Source organism: Symphodus melops (assembly GCF_947650265.1).
Source record: "Symphodus melops genome assembly, chromosome: 17".
NCBI classification, from domain to species: domain Eukaryota; kingdom Metazoa; phylum Chordata; class Actinopteri; order Labriformes; family Labridae; genus Symphodus; species Symphodus melops.
The window spans coordinates 9990917-10009875 of NC_136707.1; the positions used below are offsets into that span (position 1 = coordinate 9990917).

Here is an 18959-nt window from a genome sequence, read left to right on the forward strand (position 1 = left end):
TGTGGTACAGTCCAGAGTATATACAGGTGTATATACCCACTTCTTTCAGTCTCCATACACCTACTTCATAATCTCCTCTGGTTCACATCATTGATCCATTAAGAATATAGTATGCTGTTATGTGTCACTATAACAATGGCAATTCATCCTCTGCTTGACAGGTCACATGAAAAGAAAATTAGGTATACATTAAGAGTGCACTCACTTCTTCAGGCACCACTCCAACACTGGATGTGTGTGATGGCCTTATTTTCCCCAAATGTTCTACTATAACTGGCTTTCTTTTGTGTATCCTTGGATACAATGGACGGCGTTTCACCATACTTTCATCTTTAATGCATTTTCCTGCCAATTGGGTGCTTTAATGTAGAAGTAAGGATCTCTGAAGTTCTGATTCCACTCAATTCCAGGTACATAATTGTTTTCCTTGAGTAATTGGCATTGTCTGATTACATTTTAAGGATAATGACTTTGGTGGATCTTTATTGTGTATCAAAGAAAGAGGGTTGGAGATCTCTGGGAGCACTCAAAATCAGAAAAAAAAAATGTATTGCAAAGTACATTTGCACATAAGCAACTTGACTTGCTCTTACATTTCCACACTTTTAAAGTGTGTAGCCTGTCAGGTTTGGAAACAAAAACAAAGAAGTTGTTTGTCCTTGGTGAGCAGTAAACTTAATAAACTTAGCTAACCTACCTAACTGGCCTATACGCTTTTCGTTCGTTTTTAGGCTCTGTTAAGCCTGTTATGCTTTTCAGGGTATCCTGTTCAGCCTGTTAACAATTTGATATCACAAAAGTGACGGCAGTAAAGCAGTGGGGGGGCTCATTAAAGTGAACAAAGTAAAAGTACATGAAGCCCAGGCACTCAGACTGACAGCTGAACCCGCTCCCTCCGTCACTGAGAGGGTTTTTCTCGGCGACATCCCTCAGCAACAGTCAAGTGATGCCTTCAGGGGCACACTGTAAAGTCCTACTTTTCATTTTACTGAAATGCTATTGGTCGGATGGGATTATTGCAGAAGAAAAGAAAAAAAGCTTCACTGTGGATCTGTTCATATTTCTATAAAATGAGATTTCTAAGTGGTTAATAAAAAGTTAAAAACTTTGAGGCAAGATATCTTTTTTCTAATTGACTTCATGTAAGAGAAAGAAACGTGGTGCAAATGATGATTAACAATAACAATAACAAATAGGCCTAAAAAAAGTTATGTGTCAGAAATTGAGGATAAGGGTGGAAAAAGCGCGCGCGCGCACACACACACACACACACACACACACACACACACACACGCGCACACACTTGCTCTGCCTTTAGGTCTGGACTGAGTTAAACAAATGATTATAAATCACATAGCCTAAGTTAATTTAGGCTTCAAAAAGGCTTGTTCAATGTGGCATAGCCTATCAGTGAGTAAAATTGTAAGTGTCCTACTTATACTTTTATTATGTTTCTGACATTCAATTTTCCATATAGCATCGTACCCTTCGCTTCACCAGACAGGCGTTCTCGTAAAACGTTTCTGTTTGTTTTTTTTAAAACAATTTTCCCGGTTGCATTTCCCCTATAATCATGTAAAGTGTCTTTCGCTTAACTGATAGTTGCGACATTTCCGACCGGAGTCCAGGTCAGTGAAGTAGCGCAATACTTCCTATGGCCATATTTAGCTGAGCATCGGCGTGAGCTCAGGGGAGCGTTCCAACGACCAAAATGAGCTTTTGTCTGTCGTCTGTCACAAGAAAAATATCCAAACGTTGTTTTGAGCGAAGTTGACTGCGTCACATTCTCTGAGGTAAAACTGCAAGCTGCAGCAGTGAGCAGAGCTTTGATCCACAGGAACTCTGACACACGCAGCTGCAAAATACACTTCACACTGGGAAACTGTCGGGAGACACAGGTAAACAGATTTATTTTAATATTATTAAACACAATGATAAATCATCTTTTTTGTTTTAGAATAATCAAAGTTGTTTATTTAAAGCATCAGCTTTCCTGGCTCATACTGTTCACTGTAAGGTTAGTTGATTGGCACCTGTTGAATGAATGAATTTACCTTTACTTTAAAATTGAGGAATTTAAAATCAGTAATAAAAAAATAAAATAAAAAAAAGTATGCTGTTGATAGTATCAATGTATGACTAAACATTTGATTTGGATATTGTCAAACTTGAGAGGTTTTTTATTTTTATTTTTTTTCTCCATCTGACAGAACTGAATCCGTTTTTAATTGAAAAGACATCAAACGTGCTGCACTTTTATGTCTCCTTTCTGTTTGTCTCGAAGATCTTAAACACAACACTGGAAATCTGGTCACTGGCTCAACTTGTCTCTTTTGGAAACCAGACAGACATGGCTGACACACATTCTAGAAATCCTTTTCAGTCAAATGTTACATAATGTTGGCTTCCCTAAACTTGCTCCAACCTTGTTTCAAACATTTTCTGTGTATATTGCCTGTACATCTTTTAATTGTAATCTATACTCCATACGTACATTAAGGCTCAGAGCAGCATCACTTCAGATAAAGCTTTAAGTTTGCGAAGGGAAGCGTTTGTTTGAAGCAGGAGCACTATACAAATCTTGAAAGCACTTATTGAGACATTTATGTCATGCTTTTCCAAAAATCACAAGTTATTCTTATTTCGTACAATTTGATCCCCTTCGCAGCTTGCCAAGCTCTCGCGCTGTGTGTGAATCAATCCTATTGCTTTTGGAGTCACCACTCACACACTCACATGTCTCAGCTGAAATGATTTTTTCCCCCCCCTCCTGTGACAGTAACAGCCATTCTGTGACTCAAATGTGCATGTGCTTTTAATTTTGATCCAGATTAAAAAGGTGATAAAAGAGTTTGATTATTGTCCATTAAAAACCTCAGCCTCATAATGAAAAGAAGCCTTGGGTAGTATGTGCAGAAGTGATCTGTCTCATGCGGCTTTCTCCTCTAATCTGAAGAAGCTGACTGGTGCAGGTCGTAACTCCTCTCTAGACTAATCATTATCAGTCCATTACTCATTAAATAATCATTAGCTCTTATTATTATACGGTGGATCAGCTGGGATTGCTCTAAAGGGCTGTCTTAAAAATGCAGCTTCTGAGACATCATGAAAAGGTTGTGTTAGCGCTGTAGAAATTTTGTAATCAATTGTTCTCCATTAATTATAGTGTGTAAGCATCACTTTTATTGTAAATGCAGACAGATAAACTACGGAGGTGGTGTTATTGCCTCTGCACAAAGACCCACTGGTTGCTATTTTTGACAGCTTTGCTGCTGCTGGAGTTGAGTTTTTTTTTTTTTTTTAGGGTGACAAAAGCTGCATCATTACTGCTATAAAAAGCAAGGATTCATGGCATTGTTTAAGTTGTGCGTAGTGTGAATGCCTGTCAGTGATGTGGTTCACACAGACGCGCTTCACAAAATTTCACAACCTTTTGTGAAGCAGCCATTCCTGGGATTTTCTCCGGCAAAATCGATTTCACAGCCGTGTAGTGAACGTCACAGTGCCCTGACACTAACACAAACACTTGGAGCTTTTGGGAATAGGTGACTGGATGGGATGGGATTATTTATTATGCTTTATCTCCAGGTGCATACAGTTTAGATCACAGTGACTGTCAGCACTCCATCACATCACTCCACTGGAAGGCTTGTAAAAGAAGTGGCAGAGTGAGCCATTAGCCAATATGTCTCCAAGGGCTAGTCAAATAATGACATTGATGGCGGATGATGAGGCTTCTGGCTCTGTCTTGAAAAGGTTATGGTAGCATGCATAGTATGTATACTTTTGATATGAATGTGTATTGCCTTATGCCCCCCGGCAGCGTTAGGTGTTGAAAAATGAAGCCAACGCAGAAGTGCAAAATCCTGCATTTCTTCGAGGGGTCCACTTGAGGCTGCAAGAGCCCCCTGAAAGTCACACACACATACACACCACAGCACAAAAAGCCTGTTTATTACAGAAAATTATAATATTTACAGCCAAGTATTAAAGAATAAAAAGTTCTGATGAGTTAATTTCATCATTGTCACACACTACATTTTTTTTAAATTCATGAACGATCGGTGTTATCCAAAATTAGGTGCGCAGCTGCCGTGCAACAGTTAGCAATCCGAGTCAGCATTTCCAGCATGGCGGCTGCTGCTGATGAGCCTCAGTAGCCCCCTGCAGTCACAGATGGCTGACGTCACACAGCCACCAGGGATTTAGACATCCCTGTGGGATGCCCCCATTTGTCTGAAGTATGAGTTGAATGAAACCGAAATGAAAAAAAAAACAAAACAAGAATATGAAATTCACCCATGATTCACTTGGGTGAATGTGCTCTAAAAGCACCTGGATAAAGCAGGTGTTTGAGGGTTACGAGTGACAAAATTGTGACCTGTTGCGACCGTTCCACTTGTCACCATGAACTGTGTGTAGTGTGTTCAGGTGAACACATTATAACATGAGAGAGGGAGGGAGGGGGGGGGGGGACTTTGTTGAATTCCATTTACCTGTTTTTACAAGCTCCTTTTCCTCTGCTGTTACCATAGAGACAGTCCATCCCCATCAGCAAGGCGCCTTTGGCTGCCGAGCTCATTGGCTCTCTCACAGGAGAGCATTGGTGAGCAAGTGTCTCCCTGGGAAGACTTTGGCACTTAGATAGGCATTTACTTGGCTTTCAAAGTGTTTCCTTGGCAGCCAACGCCGCACCAACAGTGGCACGTCCTCCCGTTTTGTCACTACTGGTTGATGGCTGAGACAGAGTGAAATCCAGCTGGGAGGGATCCACTCCTGTAATTGAAATGAGTTCACCTGGGAGAGGTGCTGCTCTGTGGTGCCTGTTAGCTGTCAACAGTCTGCATGTAGTGGATTTGATGTGAAGCCTGAGCAGTCTCTGTTTTGTCTGTGATACCGGAATTAGAAGTATAAAAAACCCATTTTACCGTTTACCTCAGCATGGCACAGGTATCTCAGCTGCACAACCTGTTAATACTGTCAGTAAAAGAGCGTAACACTGTTTAATAGCAGTCTTCAAGGTAAAACAGTGTCTCTTGTGTTCGGTGACAAAATGCACCTGAAGCAGTGCTGTGTTGGCAGCCAATCAAAAGGCAAGCAGTTCTTGAAAGTTGCATAAAATCTGTTGCATGCAAAATAAAATGAACTATTATTTTTTACATTTTTTTAAATAAGAATAACCTTTTCAATACCTTGACATTTCTTTAATTGGGGTCCTACAAACAACTCTCCTTAGTTTAATAAAAATAATAATGTGTCCCCCTTTATTTCTTATAGTTTCCCTGACCTTATTAAAAATTGGATAATTGGTGGAGTTTTGGTGTGGTTACTCTTCTCTTTTACACAAAACTTCAGGTTTTTTTATTATTATTATTTGAGAGTGCCGTGCACTACGGCTTTGTTCAGTGTTTGCGATTTTAAAGCATGCACCGTGGTCTGTCTCTAGAGCGTGCCAGAAGTGCCACTTCGCTTGGCTCTGGTCCAAATACGCTATGATACTATGACGGAGCCTGCTGTAAGCAAGCATGTGATCCTGAGTCTATCGTTATGTTACGTTAACTAGCTCATGTAAAATAATGAGCAAATAATTTCTTGCCCTATTCTTCCTAAACCTTCATTATTGACTAGCCCCATCAACCCCCCCCCCCCCCCCCCCCCCCACACACACACACACACACACACACGCACAAAAAAAACAACATATAGTAGTCTGTACTTTTGTAGACTTTCATCCTACAGAAGTGGGAGAAGGTTCTCCTTTTGAATATAAGCAAACATCACTGCAGTGACGATCTGGTGTAAAAGGCAAAAACGTGACCATATTCAGACAAATGCAAATGAAAGTTTACTAACAAATGCCTCTTTGTTCTGTATTTGTATCATCATAATGCCAAAAAATAAGTCTTTAATGCAAGGCTAAACATAGACGAATTCTTGTACGTCCGTCAACCACAGATGCATTTGGCTAAAAGTCGCCAGTAAACATGGCTATTCTTTAAACCGTAACACCTGCAAGACTTTTGCCGTTTCTATCCATTTAAATATTGTCCTGTGTGATGTATGTGGATTACAAGTGCCCAGTTTATCTTACTATCTCTGTTTACTTTGGTTGTCATGTGATGAGATGGAAAATTAAAAAACCCTGTTCTACAGTACTTCAGTGTTTTTCAATGGTGGCCACTGATTTCATTAAACTCTTTTTGCCCTCCAGACCTTGGCACTGGTCACATGACTAAAAGCTATGAATACAGACTCCCGATGACATGTTCCCTCACTTTACTTTACTGACACCCATGTGCTCTTGTCGTTCTCTTGCGAGCCTTTGTGTACAGCTGCTCATGGCTGCGCTCATCTGTGCTCACGCTACAGAAACAGACCCAGTGGGGCAGGACGTAACACATTACGCACAGACTAAGTGGAAATTCTAGGAAGTACAGGACCAGAAGGACATTTTTTAATGCAATGCAAGAGCTGCTTTATAAATCAAAACTCATCATGACACATCATGGTTGCAAACCTAACCTCTAATTCCAATGGCAGGGATAAAGCAAAATGACTATTTTCTGTTTACCTGCTGTTTCGAATTCCTTTGGATTCAATTTAGACATATTGCCAGTGCAGCTACTGGAGATTGACAGCAGAACACGTCGACAACTCTGAGCTGCAGTCAGACTCAAAGAGCAAGAGACTTTTAGCCATGACATTTAAGGAGCAAGCAGGAATAAATCTATCAGAGGCAGCTAGTCGAAGTAGCTTCAATAGACCATAAAGCAGTCCCTCAAGACACTTTGCTATGTTGATAACTGGTAGGAAACTTCATAGAAGAAAAACATCCTTACACCTCATTCCTGCCATGTTGGAAAATCACTATTGAGAAAAAGGGGAAAATTCCAACAGTTTGTCTCTGCTGCACAGTGAAAATGACACACTGATAACATCTGACAGAGAAGGAGTATCGACACTTCAGTCTAATACAGTGTAGAAACTCCAATTGGATAACAAGTGTCATCCTCCTGGATCAATAGTATGCTGTCTTTTGGCTCAGCCAATGACGCAACACTGTACCATGAATATCTGGCTTGTACTCAGAGATGGAGTACAGACTGCATTATGCACTCCGTGCAATTGGCCTGGAGCTCTGAGAGGTAGCCTGAGTGATAGCTGTCATCTAGGCGAATATGTTTCATTTTCTGGATCCATTTGGTGAAAGCACTGTAATTCCAAACAGGCAACCTTCTGCACTGCCATCTCCCCCCCCCCCCTCAAAAAAAAAGTAACATAGGCAACATCGGAATGTCTGTCTACAAGAACACTCTATTACAACAGCTACAACATTTTTTTTATAGCCTGCATTTCATTGCTTCTTATTCACACAGATCTACAGACACTGGCTGTCAACTAGTGAAACAATCGTGTGACTGTCAGAGTCTGTCTGAAACAGCTTCTCTGCATCAATCAACCCTTCTCTCTTGTGTCCTTGTCATTCTTTTGTGTCATGTTTTTTGGTGTTCTGTCACTCCCAGCATTCGTCAATGCTGTTCACAGACACACTGACTTTTGGAGGCTCAAAAAGGACCCCCAGGTGGAGCCAGTATTAAAGCTTATGGTGACATCGCATCACAGTACAATGCAGTAAATTGGACACACAGGGACAAAAGTGGTTGGATGCTGTTTAGATGTCTCTTTGATTTGTCAGTTTCTCTCTCTACCTTAGTTGCTAGGCACATGTGCGAGCATTCTCTAGTGTTTTTTTCTGAAGCTACTAACTGAAGTGTATGAGATAGATGACTCATGATTGGATGTTTTTCATACTTTCTTTCACTTGAAATGCAGAAAAAAATCAAACACAGTCTACCGCTCAGGTGGCGTTGATGCCAGTGTTTTAAACTGTTATGTTACATTTCAAAAAAGTGGAAGCCAATGAATGTATTCTGATCCTTTTAGGGTTTAGTGAGTAACCTAAATATTGAACTACAGGTATTTATAGATGACCGACCTTTTGTGGAGATTTAAAAGATTAACTCCAAAATGCTAGATAAATACTGTGTGTAGAGGTGTAGAGTCTGATGTTTCATCAGAATAGAGCGTGCAAGAATTACAATAAACCCTATCAAGAGTTGAATCCCAATAACCACAAATATACTAACCTTTGCCAGCAGACTGCGAACTAAGCTTTTGTCATATTGATTTGAAAAAATCAAGTTCTGGCAAACTATAAGACGACTCAGAAAGAGATTTCACTTTGGCTGAGGATGTTTTCAGCAGATAAGAAGGAATGCTGACTTTGGCTATGGATATTGTAAATGGTGGATCGAACTCTTTACGGGAAATCCTAAACCCAACAAACGCATTCTCTGACAAGAGGTTAGAGTTGAAATGACAAGGGCTAACCTTACGCATATCCTCTTTAAGAGATCTCTAAATCCCTGTTTCCATTCGGATCGGATCAGTACAGTTTGGTACAGTTTGGTTCGATTAAGCCTGATCCCGTTTGTGTTTGCCCTATTTGGTAGGCGGCATGTTAGCCGGATGCCGATAGCCGCTACGTAATAGCATCACATGATAGTAGCTAACCGCTAACTAATAAATTCCACAGAGGAGGAAAACACAACACAAACAAAACCAACAATGAAAGACAGCCTTGTCAGTGTCAGCTAGAGGTCTTGGACAATGCCTGAAGAGAAGCAAAACCGCTCTGGTACAAAAGAGGGACTGAAAGATGTACTCCAATGGGGGTAAAGTCAACCTCCTAGGGTCACCCATTCAAGGGTGCTGCAAAGGAGAATGCAGCTAATCCTCAGGTGCAGGAGGAACAATGCAGACTCCAACAAGGCTGTGAAGCAGTCTACCTTTTCTTAACCCATGCATTGTACCTGGATGGTTCGAGGGAATTTACACAGCCTGTTGACATGCAATAAGCCCCAATATCCTGTTCCTATGGGAATCACTGGTTGCTGCTCTGAAACTGGCCAATCAAGGATTCTTTAGAAGCCTTTCCTTGTTTCTATAAACAGAATGGAAGGAGTACCTGTATTCAACACAAATGGTTGAACATTTTCCCATCGGTTTTCCACAAAGGATGTCCCTTGCCATCATTTTTATTTTTGATTTCCGTGCACAGAATCTCTTTGCTTTTGCAGATTATGTGATTCTATGGGCTTCATCAGTGACCTTAAACAGGCATTGGGCCGGTCCATCAGTGGCAAACGCTGATAGATTTCTCCCATTAACTCCACTGGTTGTTAGAGGCTTACAACGGTGGCTATGGTTAAACCTGTTGTGTGTTATAAATCTGTTTTTAAGACATCAGTATAATGAGTCTCTTACTGGGATCAGCTCTGCAAGGCTTAATGATTTGCACAGTTTCTGAAAATGAAAAAATAAAGGTAAATTGACTCTTAAATGACCAGACCTAAAGATGGGATCAGGCAGAAGAAGAAAATAATCATTAGAATCATTATTTTAAAAGACAGGGGCGGGTATGATCTTGCAGCTGAAAAAATCCCCAGAATCAACCACACGTAATTAGTGCTTGTTAGTGTTGTTTGACAGTGACATGATGTCTTTGTGTTCTGACAGTGAAACATCATGACCGCGCTGCTGGACCTGAAGAGTAGTGTGCTGAGGCAGGTGCAGAGGAGCCAGTCACTGAGGAGCAGAAGGGAGGCTCCGCCCACTGCCAGCAGCCCACTCACTCACTGCCCTGAGCCCTTACCTCGCAGGTGAGTCACTTGGTTCATGCACATGATTTCAAGTTCTGTAGCAAACTTGAAACTTAGTTTATTTGTGATATTTAAATTTAGCCAGTGCTGTAGTCTGTGCTTTTGCATTTGATTGCCCATTGCATTACTGTCAGACACAAAAATAGGAGTAGATTAAGCTAAAAGCAGGAGGCAAGGTGTTAAGACATTGCTGTGTCTAAACACAGTTCATTGCTAGAGGTTTGCTTGATTATTACAGTAAAGAGCAAGTAGAGCTTCAATTATTGGTGTTTTTAGGGAAATTAAATTGCAGTCAGTGTAGCTGATTAAAGATAATAACAGCCTTTTGAAAAACAGCAGCACACACTTTTAAGCAATAATTCATGTGTTTCTCGTTTGTTTTCCACTGGCCAAGCAGCTGAAGCTACAGGTCAACATTTCTTGTCAACATATTGTTTAAGTGTGGTTGGCATTTATTCCAGAGTTGTGCCTTCCAGTAACGCGACCATGCACAGCTGCCTCGCCCCCTCCCCTCCCCCCCCCCAAGGACACATCAAACCTCTCTATTACATGCACAGTCAGGCCCTGACTCGGCTCACAAATGCTGTTTCCTTCTTCTTCAGTTTGCACTTCTTTCATACGAGTGCACATTAGTGCAGCACATCTGTCCTTTTTCCTTAAACACAATAATGAAGACACCATGCTGTTTTAAATCCAGAGAGCAGATCCGCTTAAATTTTGGTTCATTTGTGTATTGTTCATGTCTGAATTTGTTGTAAAAGCTATGTGTTTTTAAGTTTAACTAGGGCGTTTGTTTATACGTGCGTACATTTTTTTGTGTGAACAGATGCAATGTAGTCTGTTTCAAGTTATACACATAAAGGCATTTTCAGAATTATTCCAATAATTGCATGAGCACAAACCAGCAGTCGAGCAGCAATAAGAAAAAAAAAAAGGCGCTATTGTTTATAAGCCAGATTATCACGATGGATATGATTCAGTATGTCATTATCATTATTATCATGTCATAATCAGTCAGTTCATGAAGACACACTGCACAAATATCCTTTTTGGCTGTCAACATGCTGTCCAGGTAAAATAGATATGTACGAGGACCTTTTAGATAAATGATAAAAACTACGCTGAATCCACTTTATTAGTTTTTTATCGTACTTAACATGATAAAATTAACACCAGCTGTTTTGCTTAGCTTGCATCAGTGTACATATTTTTTTGCTTTAATCTAAAACAATACGTGAACAAACCATGTTATAATATGTATGTTTGTATTTGTATGTTTGTCTTATGCTATTTATTATTTATGTAATGTATGTATGTCTGTATATGTAGATACAGTATGTATACCATATATGTGTGTAGTTTAATGTGAATTTCTTGTTCTTTTATCCTGTTTTGTTTCGCTTTCTATGTTTGTCTTTAAATGTTAGGAATAGAGAATAAAGAGTTTTTGGGGATTTTAGTCTTTTTGTCTGTTCTTTTTTCTTGCCTTTGAACTCCTTTATTGTGTGTGCGTATGTGTAAGTGTGCTTTTTTTCTTTCTTTTTTTTAATGCCTTTTCCTTGTCTGCTTCTGCAGCTAATGAAGTGGCACCTTTTTTTTTCAGGCTTATTTTGAAGCTTCATCTGAAGCCAGGAGTAATAGTATGAACCTGAGGTTTCTATAGCAACCTAAACACAGGCTGTTGCCACTGTGTGAACTTATACTTGTAATGACGAGCAAGTCTATTTATAACATGGAAGATAACCTCAGATGTTGTTTTGGACATCGACCAAATCTGAATTCCAACGACCAATAGACATTCTCTTTGGAATGATCTTTCTTTTCTTATTCTTGTCGCTATGTTTTTATTAAATTAGCATATTTTATCACGACCCAAAGTTAATGCAAGTGGGAGCATATTTGTGAGCTTCATTAAAGAGTGATGTGAACTGTCAGTATCTCACCTTTTTCTCATTTCCCATGCCAGCTCCCTGGTGTTTAAGCCTCCTGATGAGCCGCTCACACACCCAGAGCGCTGATCATTAGAGACAGGCTGTTGATCTTTGTTATACATTTGCTCTGCTGTTGGCCTGTCTGCACTCTTACTTTAATTGAGAATTTGCAAATGAGGCCTGGTGGATTTGGACTGCTCCGTCCCCAGTTGTTGACCCAGTGCCACAGTCGGCTGATCAGTTTCTGCATATTGAGAGTGAACCTTTTAATTAAGTCAAGCAAATAATGCTTTTACCTTGATGTCAGCTGGTGGTAGACCTCAAGACACTAAGATGAGCTTATGTTATACTGTCTAAGAAGTCCACAGGGAAATATAATTGTATTTGCATTTGTCTTATAATTGTCTGCATCAGCAGTGAACTGTGTTCTCAAATGAAAAATGCTTCTTGGCCTTTAATGAATTTGACTCCTGTGACACTATATTAAATTCTTATTTTTTCTCGAGAAAAACACAACCTATTTATTTAGACATTGAATAAATAAATGATTAACATTCCACAGATATACAGTATACAGGACAATACTGATTGTCAATGAGTTATATGTAAACTAACAGCTGCACTAACTGTTGCACTTTTGCAAAAACATGGATTATTTGTTTGGTCATTATATCATTAAAGAACCCCTTACAGATGCAATTCTGAACACCAATGAGAGATGTGCTTCAGACACATCTGTCATTGAAGTCATTAATGATGTATTACCTTAAGAAAGACTACCAATAAGGCTTGTGTATTCCTGATATGTATGGTACAATCATGTCTGGAATGATGCCCCTGTATAGCTCGGCACAGCTTGAGCTGCAGCTGATATCCATTCTTTAATAAATTCAATCTAAGGAACATGCATCCTCATTTCTCTACACATGCCTTATCGATCTTGTAGTTTAATAATTTGCTTTAGAGCGTTAAACTGCCTTTTCTTTTTATCAAAGCCCTCTGTCATCCACTGACCTGCAGAGTGAAAGGGAAAACTATGACACGGTTGTGTGAAGCCCCAACGAAGCCCTGAGTTTGAGGTCATTTCACACATGCATGCTGCAGCTCTGTCTGCTGGTCGCCGGAGCTGGGAGACTGCTATTTCACAGGTTATTGAATAGAAAGATAGTATTAGAGCTGTTGTGATCATATCTCCACATTAGAGCCTTTTCAACTGTAATTTTGTGTTGCTTAATCAAATGTATAATTAGTGTAGAACAAACAGTATTGTGTGTAGTATAAAGGGGGAGATCCTTGTTTTGATAAGAGCTGCAGGATGAATTAATAACTTCACAACCGTCATCAACCTGATTGCAACACGTCCTCTTATTAATTTAGAATGCATACTTTAAACTGTCTTTAATAATTCAGATGACAGTGATGTCTGCACTATTAATTACCATGCATGAACTGCCATATTATATTTAAGTTTGATGTGTGGGCTGCAGTAACCTTCACACTCCTAATTAGTCATGTTTAAATACATATTCTGGCAGATGGAAGAAGTTCAGGGTGTTCAAGCAGTTATTTATGTTTTCCTTCTGATTTACTTTCCAAACAGGAAATTGCAATTGAATGAATTCTGCAAATAAATTAGAATAAAATGACAATGTAAAAAAGGACCTGTTTCCTAGCAACATCAAATCATTTTGTTATTCTGCTGGTGTGTGTCTGTGTCTGTGTGTGTGTGTGTGTGTGTGTGTGTGTGTGTGTGTGTGTGTGCATGTGTGTGTGCATGTGTGTGTGAAAGAGATGGAAAGGTTAAAAGATATCAGAATCTTTCTCTTTTTTTTTCAAATGTAACAAATCAGAGTTAACTTAAATTTGCATCTTTTAGGGAATTATTTTTGCTCCTAAACACGGAGTCCCAAAGCTCAAAACAAAAAGATCCCAGTCTGTCTGGACAAATCCTCAAGCTGTGTGACTGACAGATTTTTGGATATAAGAAAGCCCTGGATGATTGAAGATGGATGTGGAGAGAATTGAGTGTCTCACAAGTATCAAAATCATATGAAGCTTATTTGGACCGTGTGCAAATGAAAACAGTAAGCTCTGGAATACATAGCCTCCCATGTCTTGACAGTGGAACAGGCTTTGTTTGGGGAGTTATCCAGAGATTATAGACTTAATACATTAGAGTGAGGCTTAAAGCATAGGCCTTTGTGACAAAACTATTTTAAAGGAGCAACATGTAACTGACACTTTTAAAATTGGTACTGCAGTCCAAAACTCAAAACATTGAAGAGACATGTCTCCCCATCCCTATGCATTACAGAGAGTGGATACAACACAAGCAAGGGTCTAGAAAAAAAGGCTGCTTTTGAGAGCTCTAACCAGTATAGAAACCATCTTAAAAGTCAAACTAAACCATTGCCACCATCATCATCAATAATATTGAGACCATCGTCATCCTCAACATTAAAGGGGACATATTATACTTTTTTTTTGTTTTTTTCACCTGTGCTCTAAATGAAACATTTGTGCTGTGCTTTGGTCAAGATACAACATGAATCGAGCACCAGAGGAGGTTCGTGACCCTGTAGAAACCAGCTCTCTCAGAACGCTCCGTTTTGGTGTGTCTGTCTCTTTAAATCAAATGAAAACCCCAGAGTTTTCCCTGTTGGCATCACTACTCTGTAGAAACAATAAAAATTGCGGACTTGTGCAAAAGTTTTCTTCACAAATCCGCACAGTCTGCACAAAAACCCTGGAAATGTGGATTTTTCTAAATATGTCCCCTTTAAGGTTGTAGGTATTCTTAAAAGAGCTGTTTCTTGTTTTGAATTACAAAGTACGGTATTGTTTGTATCGTGTTGTATCATAATAATCAAGTGTCATATTGTGTCATATCTTAGAGTGCACCATCATATTGCTTTCATATCATAGTTAAAGATTAAAGAATGAAACATATTTGTTAGGATGATTTGTTTGCTGTAAACAAACAAATTGTCTGGCTTTTATACTAGATTTTAATCAATTTAAGCAGATATATCCTCCTTTCAAGTTTTGCTATAGGTTTAATTCAACTGTAAGCCCAGGAATGCTGCCATTAGTCCTCATCAATACCTTAGCTCTTTGCTATCCACTCCCCCACCAGGATGAGAGTCAATGGGTGCTGGGTTGGGCTGCCGCACGCCTGCCGTGTTCAATGATGCTAATGAAGCAGCGTGACAGGAGGTCTCTGCGGACAGCTCTCTTGCATAATGTGACAGGGGTTGGCTGGGAGAGGAGGAAGAAGATGGAAGCTGGTTGGTGTGGGGTGGTGGATTTTTAAGAGTTACATGCAGACAGCATGACTGTACCCAAAGGCTTCGGTATAACGCACATCAGAGCTAGTGCGTGCTCCACTGATTTCCATACAGGCCAAGAGGAAGATGCCCACTGACAGATTGGTGAGCGGAGGGGGGGAATTAAGGGGTGGTGGGGATTCCCACGGTGTTCAGCCAACTACTCACCTAGAATGTGCCTATATCACCATGACAACTGAGACCTACGGGAGACCGGGGGATTTACTCACACCTGAAGGAAACCAAAAACATCATTTGCATATTTGCATGCAGCCCAGCTCATCAAAGTAGATCAACATGCTTCATGCAGAGTGCAGACATGTTGCTTTGCTGAGAACTTTGGTCTTCCCCTGCTCCCCTTCTTAGCGCAGAAGATTAAAAAGTGTTTGATTGTCAATAAGTGGCCTGACTGCAGGTGATGAAGCCCTACATTCAACATTAAAAGAGAGCCGATTATCCTTATTTGCAAACAGGATGAATCATGATAAATGTTATCTTGTCAAAAGTAAATGTATTTTCCACATTAGTATTGAGGCTAATTTCCTCTGTTGAAGAGCTAGCTAATAAAAATATAGCAAGGAATTTCCAACTTTCTTATTGTATTGTGCAACAATACTAAAGTAAAACATGTTTTTGCTAATCCCTAGCTAACGATTATTTTAGCTGGTAAGAAGCTGAATCACTCATGGTAGCTGTTGTCTTGTGATATTTGTGGCTAATCAAACATTGTTTCACTTATAGCATATATTCCCTGCAGATTCTGATTGTTCACTGTCTCAGATGTTTCTTAATCTAGACCTTGTAAAATTATAATGTTATGTCAATTAAATTATCTACAACTTAGTTTTTTACTCGCCAAAAATGTTCTCTCAGACTGATGAAATAGTAATCCATTTAAGATTAAAACCTACATTTCACATAGAGCTTGTTTTAAAGAATCCTAATCAACATGTTTGCTGAGTTACACCTCTATTCTTGATATGAAGTCTGAATCTGTTTCCACGCCTTGGCAGGGTTTCTGAGGAGAGCGTGGAGTTCTTTGAGCGAGTGAATGCCATTCTGCACAAACAGGAGAACATGCTACAGGCCGCCCAGGCTGAGGTAACCCCCAACCCACCTTCCAACTTTCCATCTGTTCCACACTTGAAGCAACTTCATGGAGCCAATAGGCCTTAGTGATGTTACCGAGCACTCGTTTTTGGCCACTGTGACGTTGGTAGACAGAAGGTCCGGGGTTGAGTAGGGCGCTCAGCAGACTGGAAGCTCAGCTGTGACAAGCTGCTGTTGATGATGTTCTGCTCCTCCTGCTGCTATGGCTAACAAGGCAATCATGATATATTCACATCTTTAATGGAAGCAATTTAATCTCCCCATGTCCAAATTGCTGTAAGACAGCTGGTTTAAAGAAGAAGAATAAAGGCAAATTTATATCAGCCACATATATGAGTATGACAAAATATTATGTATGGAAAACGTACGTGTTGACTTCTTTCTCTTTTTAAAATTGTCTTGTGCGCTTTTGTTCAGTGGCTTGAAAGAAGTTGGATACTTGTTTTTTTGTAGGAGCATGTCGATGCTCCCTCAGCTCTATGCTCCTTAGAACATGTTATGTGCATTTTAGAAGGGCCTACCCTGATACTGGGGGAATATAGGCCTGAGTGAATATAGGGCTTAATTTTGATTTGGGGTGGGTGTTTAATAGAAATCAGGAAACATAGTGTTGAGGGAACATAGAGATGGGCCAGCTTACTTTATTTATATTTATTTAAAACATGCAATAGCGTTGCTCCCCTATCCTCATTGTTAGCCATTTATATTTCTGCGGTCTTTTTTTATATATGGCTCTATGTCTCTTCCACCAGTTCATTCATGCCATTATTAAATGAAACCGTCCAACTTCCCTTCACCACTAAGTCTTCACAGTTTCATCACTGTCCTTTTTTCCACCAGCCTCAAAGATCACATCATGGGCCATCATCTGGTTAACCCATATCTTCACAGTTGGGTCATCCTCTTCACCCCCTCAGCCTCAGACGACATCTTCAGCCATTTTGGTCAACCCCATTGTCCAGTTAGATAAACGTTTTCATTCCATCAGCCTCAGGTGACGTCATCAGCATCTTCCCATCAACCACATTCTTTACTGTTCGATCAGCTTCTTCATCCCATTGGCTTCATCAGACAGCATCATAGGTTAACACCTCCACCACCAGTGCCTGGACTCAACAGGGGGGCAGATCTTGCTCTCGCTCAGGGCAGACCTCTTTGATTACCCAATCTCGTTTGTAGAGGAAAAGTGGCAATGATTTTCTGACAAAAATTTGATTTCCCATATGTAAAAGATATGTTTGTCTTTAATTCAGTTACTTGTCTTCCTTACTTTAGACAGGCAGAAATGTGAGCTTGGTTCTGTTCACGGTGAACAGCCATCTGCTGAGATTGCTTTGGGCTGGGAAGGTGGGCTCGATGGAGAGACAGAACGACAGAGATGGATAGAGAAAAACCACCAAAGCAACAAAAACAGCAGCTCATAGAGACTTATAGATATGTATGGTATTAGCAGGAACCACAGCGTCATGATATAAGACAGAACACAATATACCAGTTGAAGTCAATCGGTGTATATTAGCATTAAAAATTATAGGATAGAGGATAGAACGGGTAAGATTGATAATATCAATTATAGCTGTTGTAGTCGTGCCGCTTAAAGTTTACCACTAACAACATAACAGTGGTATTAAAAGTAAGCCTGTTATTAATAGTTGCAGCTGTTGGTGTCAGGCAGGTCCATGGTAGCATGCTATCTACAGCAGCAAGCCACAGGGACCTGACAAGGAAGCTCAAGACATCACGGGAAGATGTTTATCAGAGGACGTGAAGATTTCAAATTAAAGACATACAAAGAGAGAGAGGCATAGACATCAATCCCTCTGATAATCTAAGCCTATACAGCTTAGAACAGACACTGGTTAAAGTCTGAGCAGGTCCTAACTGTAAGCTCTGTTAAAAAGGAGAGTTTAAAGCCTACTCTTAAAGGTAGAGTTGGTGTTTGCCTCCCAGGATCTATAGATAATTCCAGAGTAGTGGAGCCTGACAACAACGACACGATCTCCCATATAACTTTTCAGACTGTATACGTACCACAAGCAGGCCTGTATCCTGGGAGTATAATGTTATAGAGGTAATAGGGAATTTTGAATAAATGTAGTCACTAACGCTTGGTTTCCTTTTAATCCCCTTTTGTTCATCAAAAAGCAGGATTCAGGGAAAATGTATTAAGATGGAGATGACTGTTCTTTTCTCACCTCATTATTGGTTGGACTCCTCCACAATAGTTAAAAAAGGGAGTGGGCTGGCCAGGTATTGGGATGGGCATGTCGTACTTTCAAAGGCTTTGAATAATTTTCTGTGCTTGGCATCAGTTTTCATGCAACATACTTCTCTCTATGCAGAAAAACTTTAGAATATATATTTGGAAACACTGGACTGTATATAACGAATGAAAGCCAGTACCATCTGGACCTGTTATCCCAGTAAAACGCTAATTGCTAATTGTTGCATCAGCATTAACAATCTAATATATAATGTAAGATACATATCAGCGTAGGTGTAGCAGAGTTTGTGGTATTACATATTTTCCTCCATTTCTTGAAATGGAGTTTCTGCTTCTTTTTTTTCTTTCTTTTTTTTAACACTATTGATCAGTCTTCAGTCTGACATTTTTTCTTTGGATTGAATACTTCTGTTCCCTCACAGTGCGAGAGAGGGGCCTGCACTGTGCCACCGCCCCAGGAACACGCTGACCAGTCCTTTATTCCTGATAGAATAAGCAGGACTGAGGTGAGTCAGCTCGGATTTCATCCAATTTCAGCAGGGACAACATTAAGCATAAATTTTTTTGTTGTTGTTGTTGTTGTTTTTTTATTTGTCACTTTTGATGTGCAGCAGAGCAGAAAGCATGGAGGAAATTGAACACAAAG

At 39.9% G+C, this 18959-nt stretch overlaps 1 protein-coding gene across 1 annotated transcript in view; it reads left to right on the forward strand.

Annotated features, from left to right (window-relative positions):
• The first annotated feature begins 1535 nt into the window (after positions 1-1535).
• Positions 1536-18959, forward strand: part of baiap3 (BAI1 associated protein 3) — a 35614-nt gene continuing 18190 nt past the window's right edge. Inside the window, exons 1-4 of the mRNA XM_079366366.1 lie at positions 1536-1898; positions 9580-9722; positions 15993-16080; positions 18736-18819. Of these exons, the coding sequence (XP_079222492.1) occupies positions 9589-9722; positions 15993-16080; positions 18736-18819 (306 nt within the window). The 5' untranslated portion in view covers positions 1536-1898; positions 9580-9588. The remainder of the gene's footprint in view (positions 1899-9579; positions 9723-15992; positions 16081-18735; positions 18820-18959) is intronic.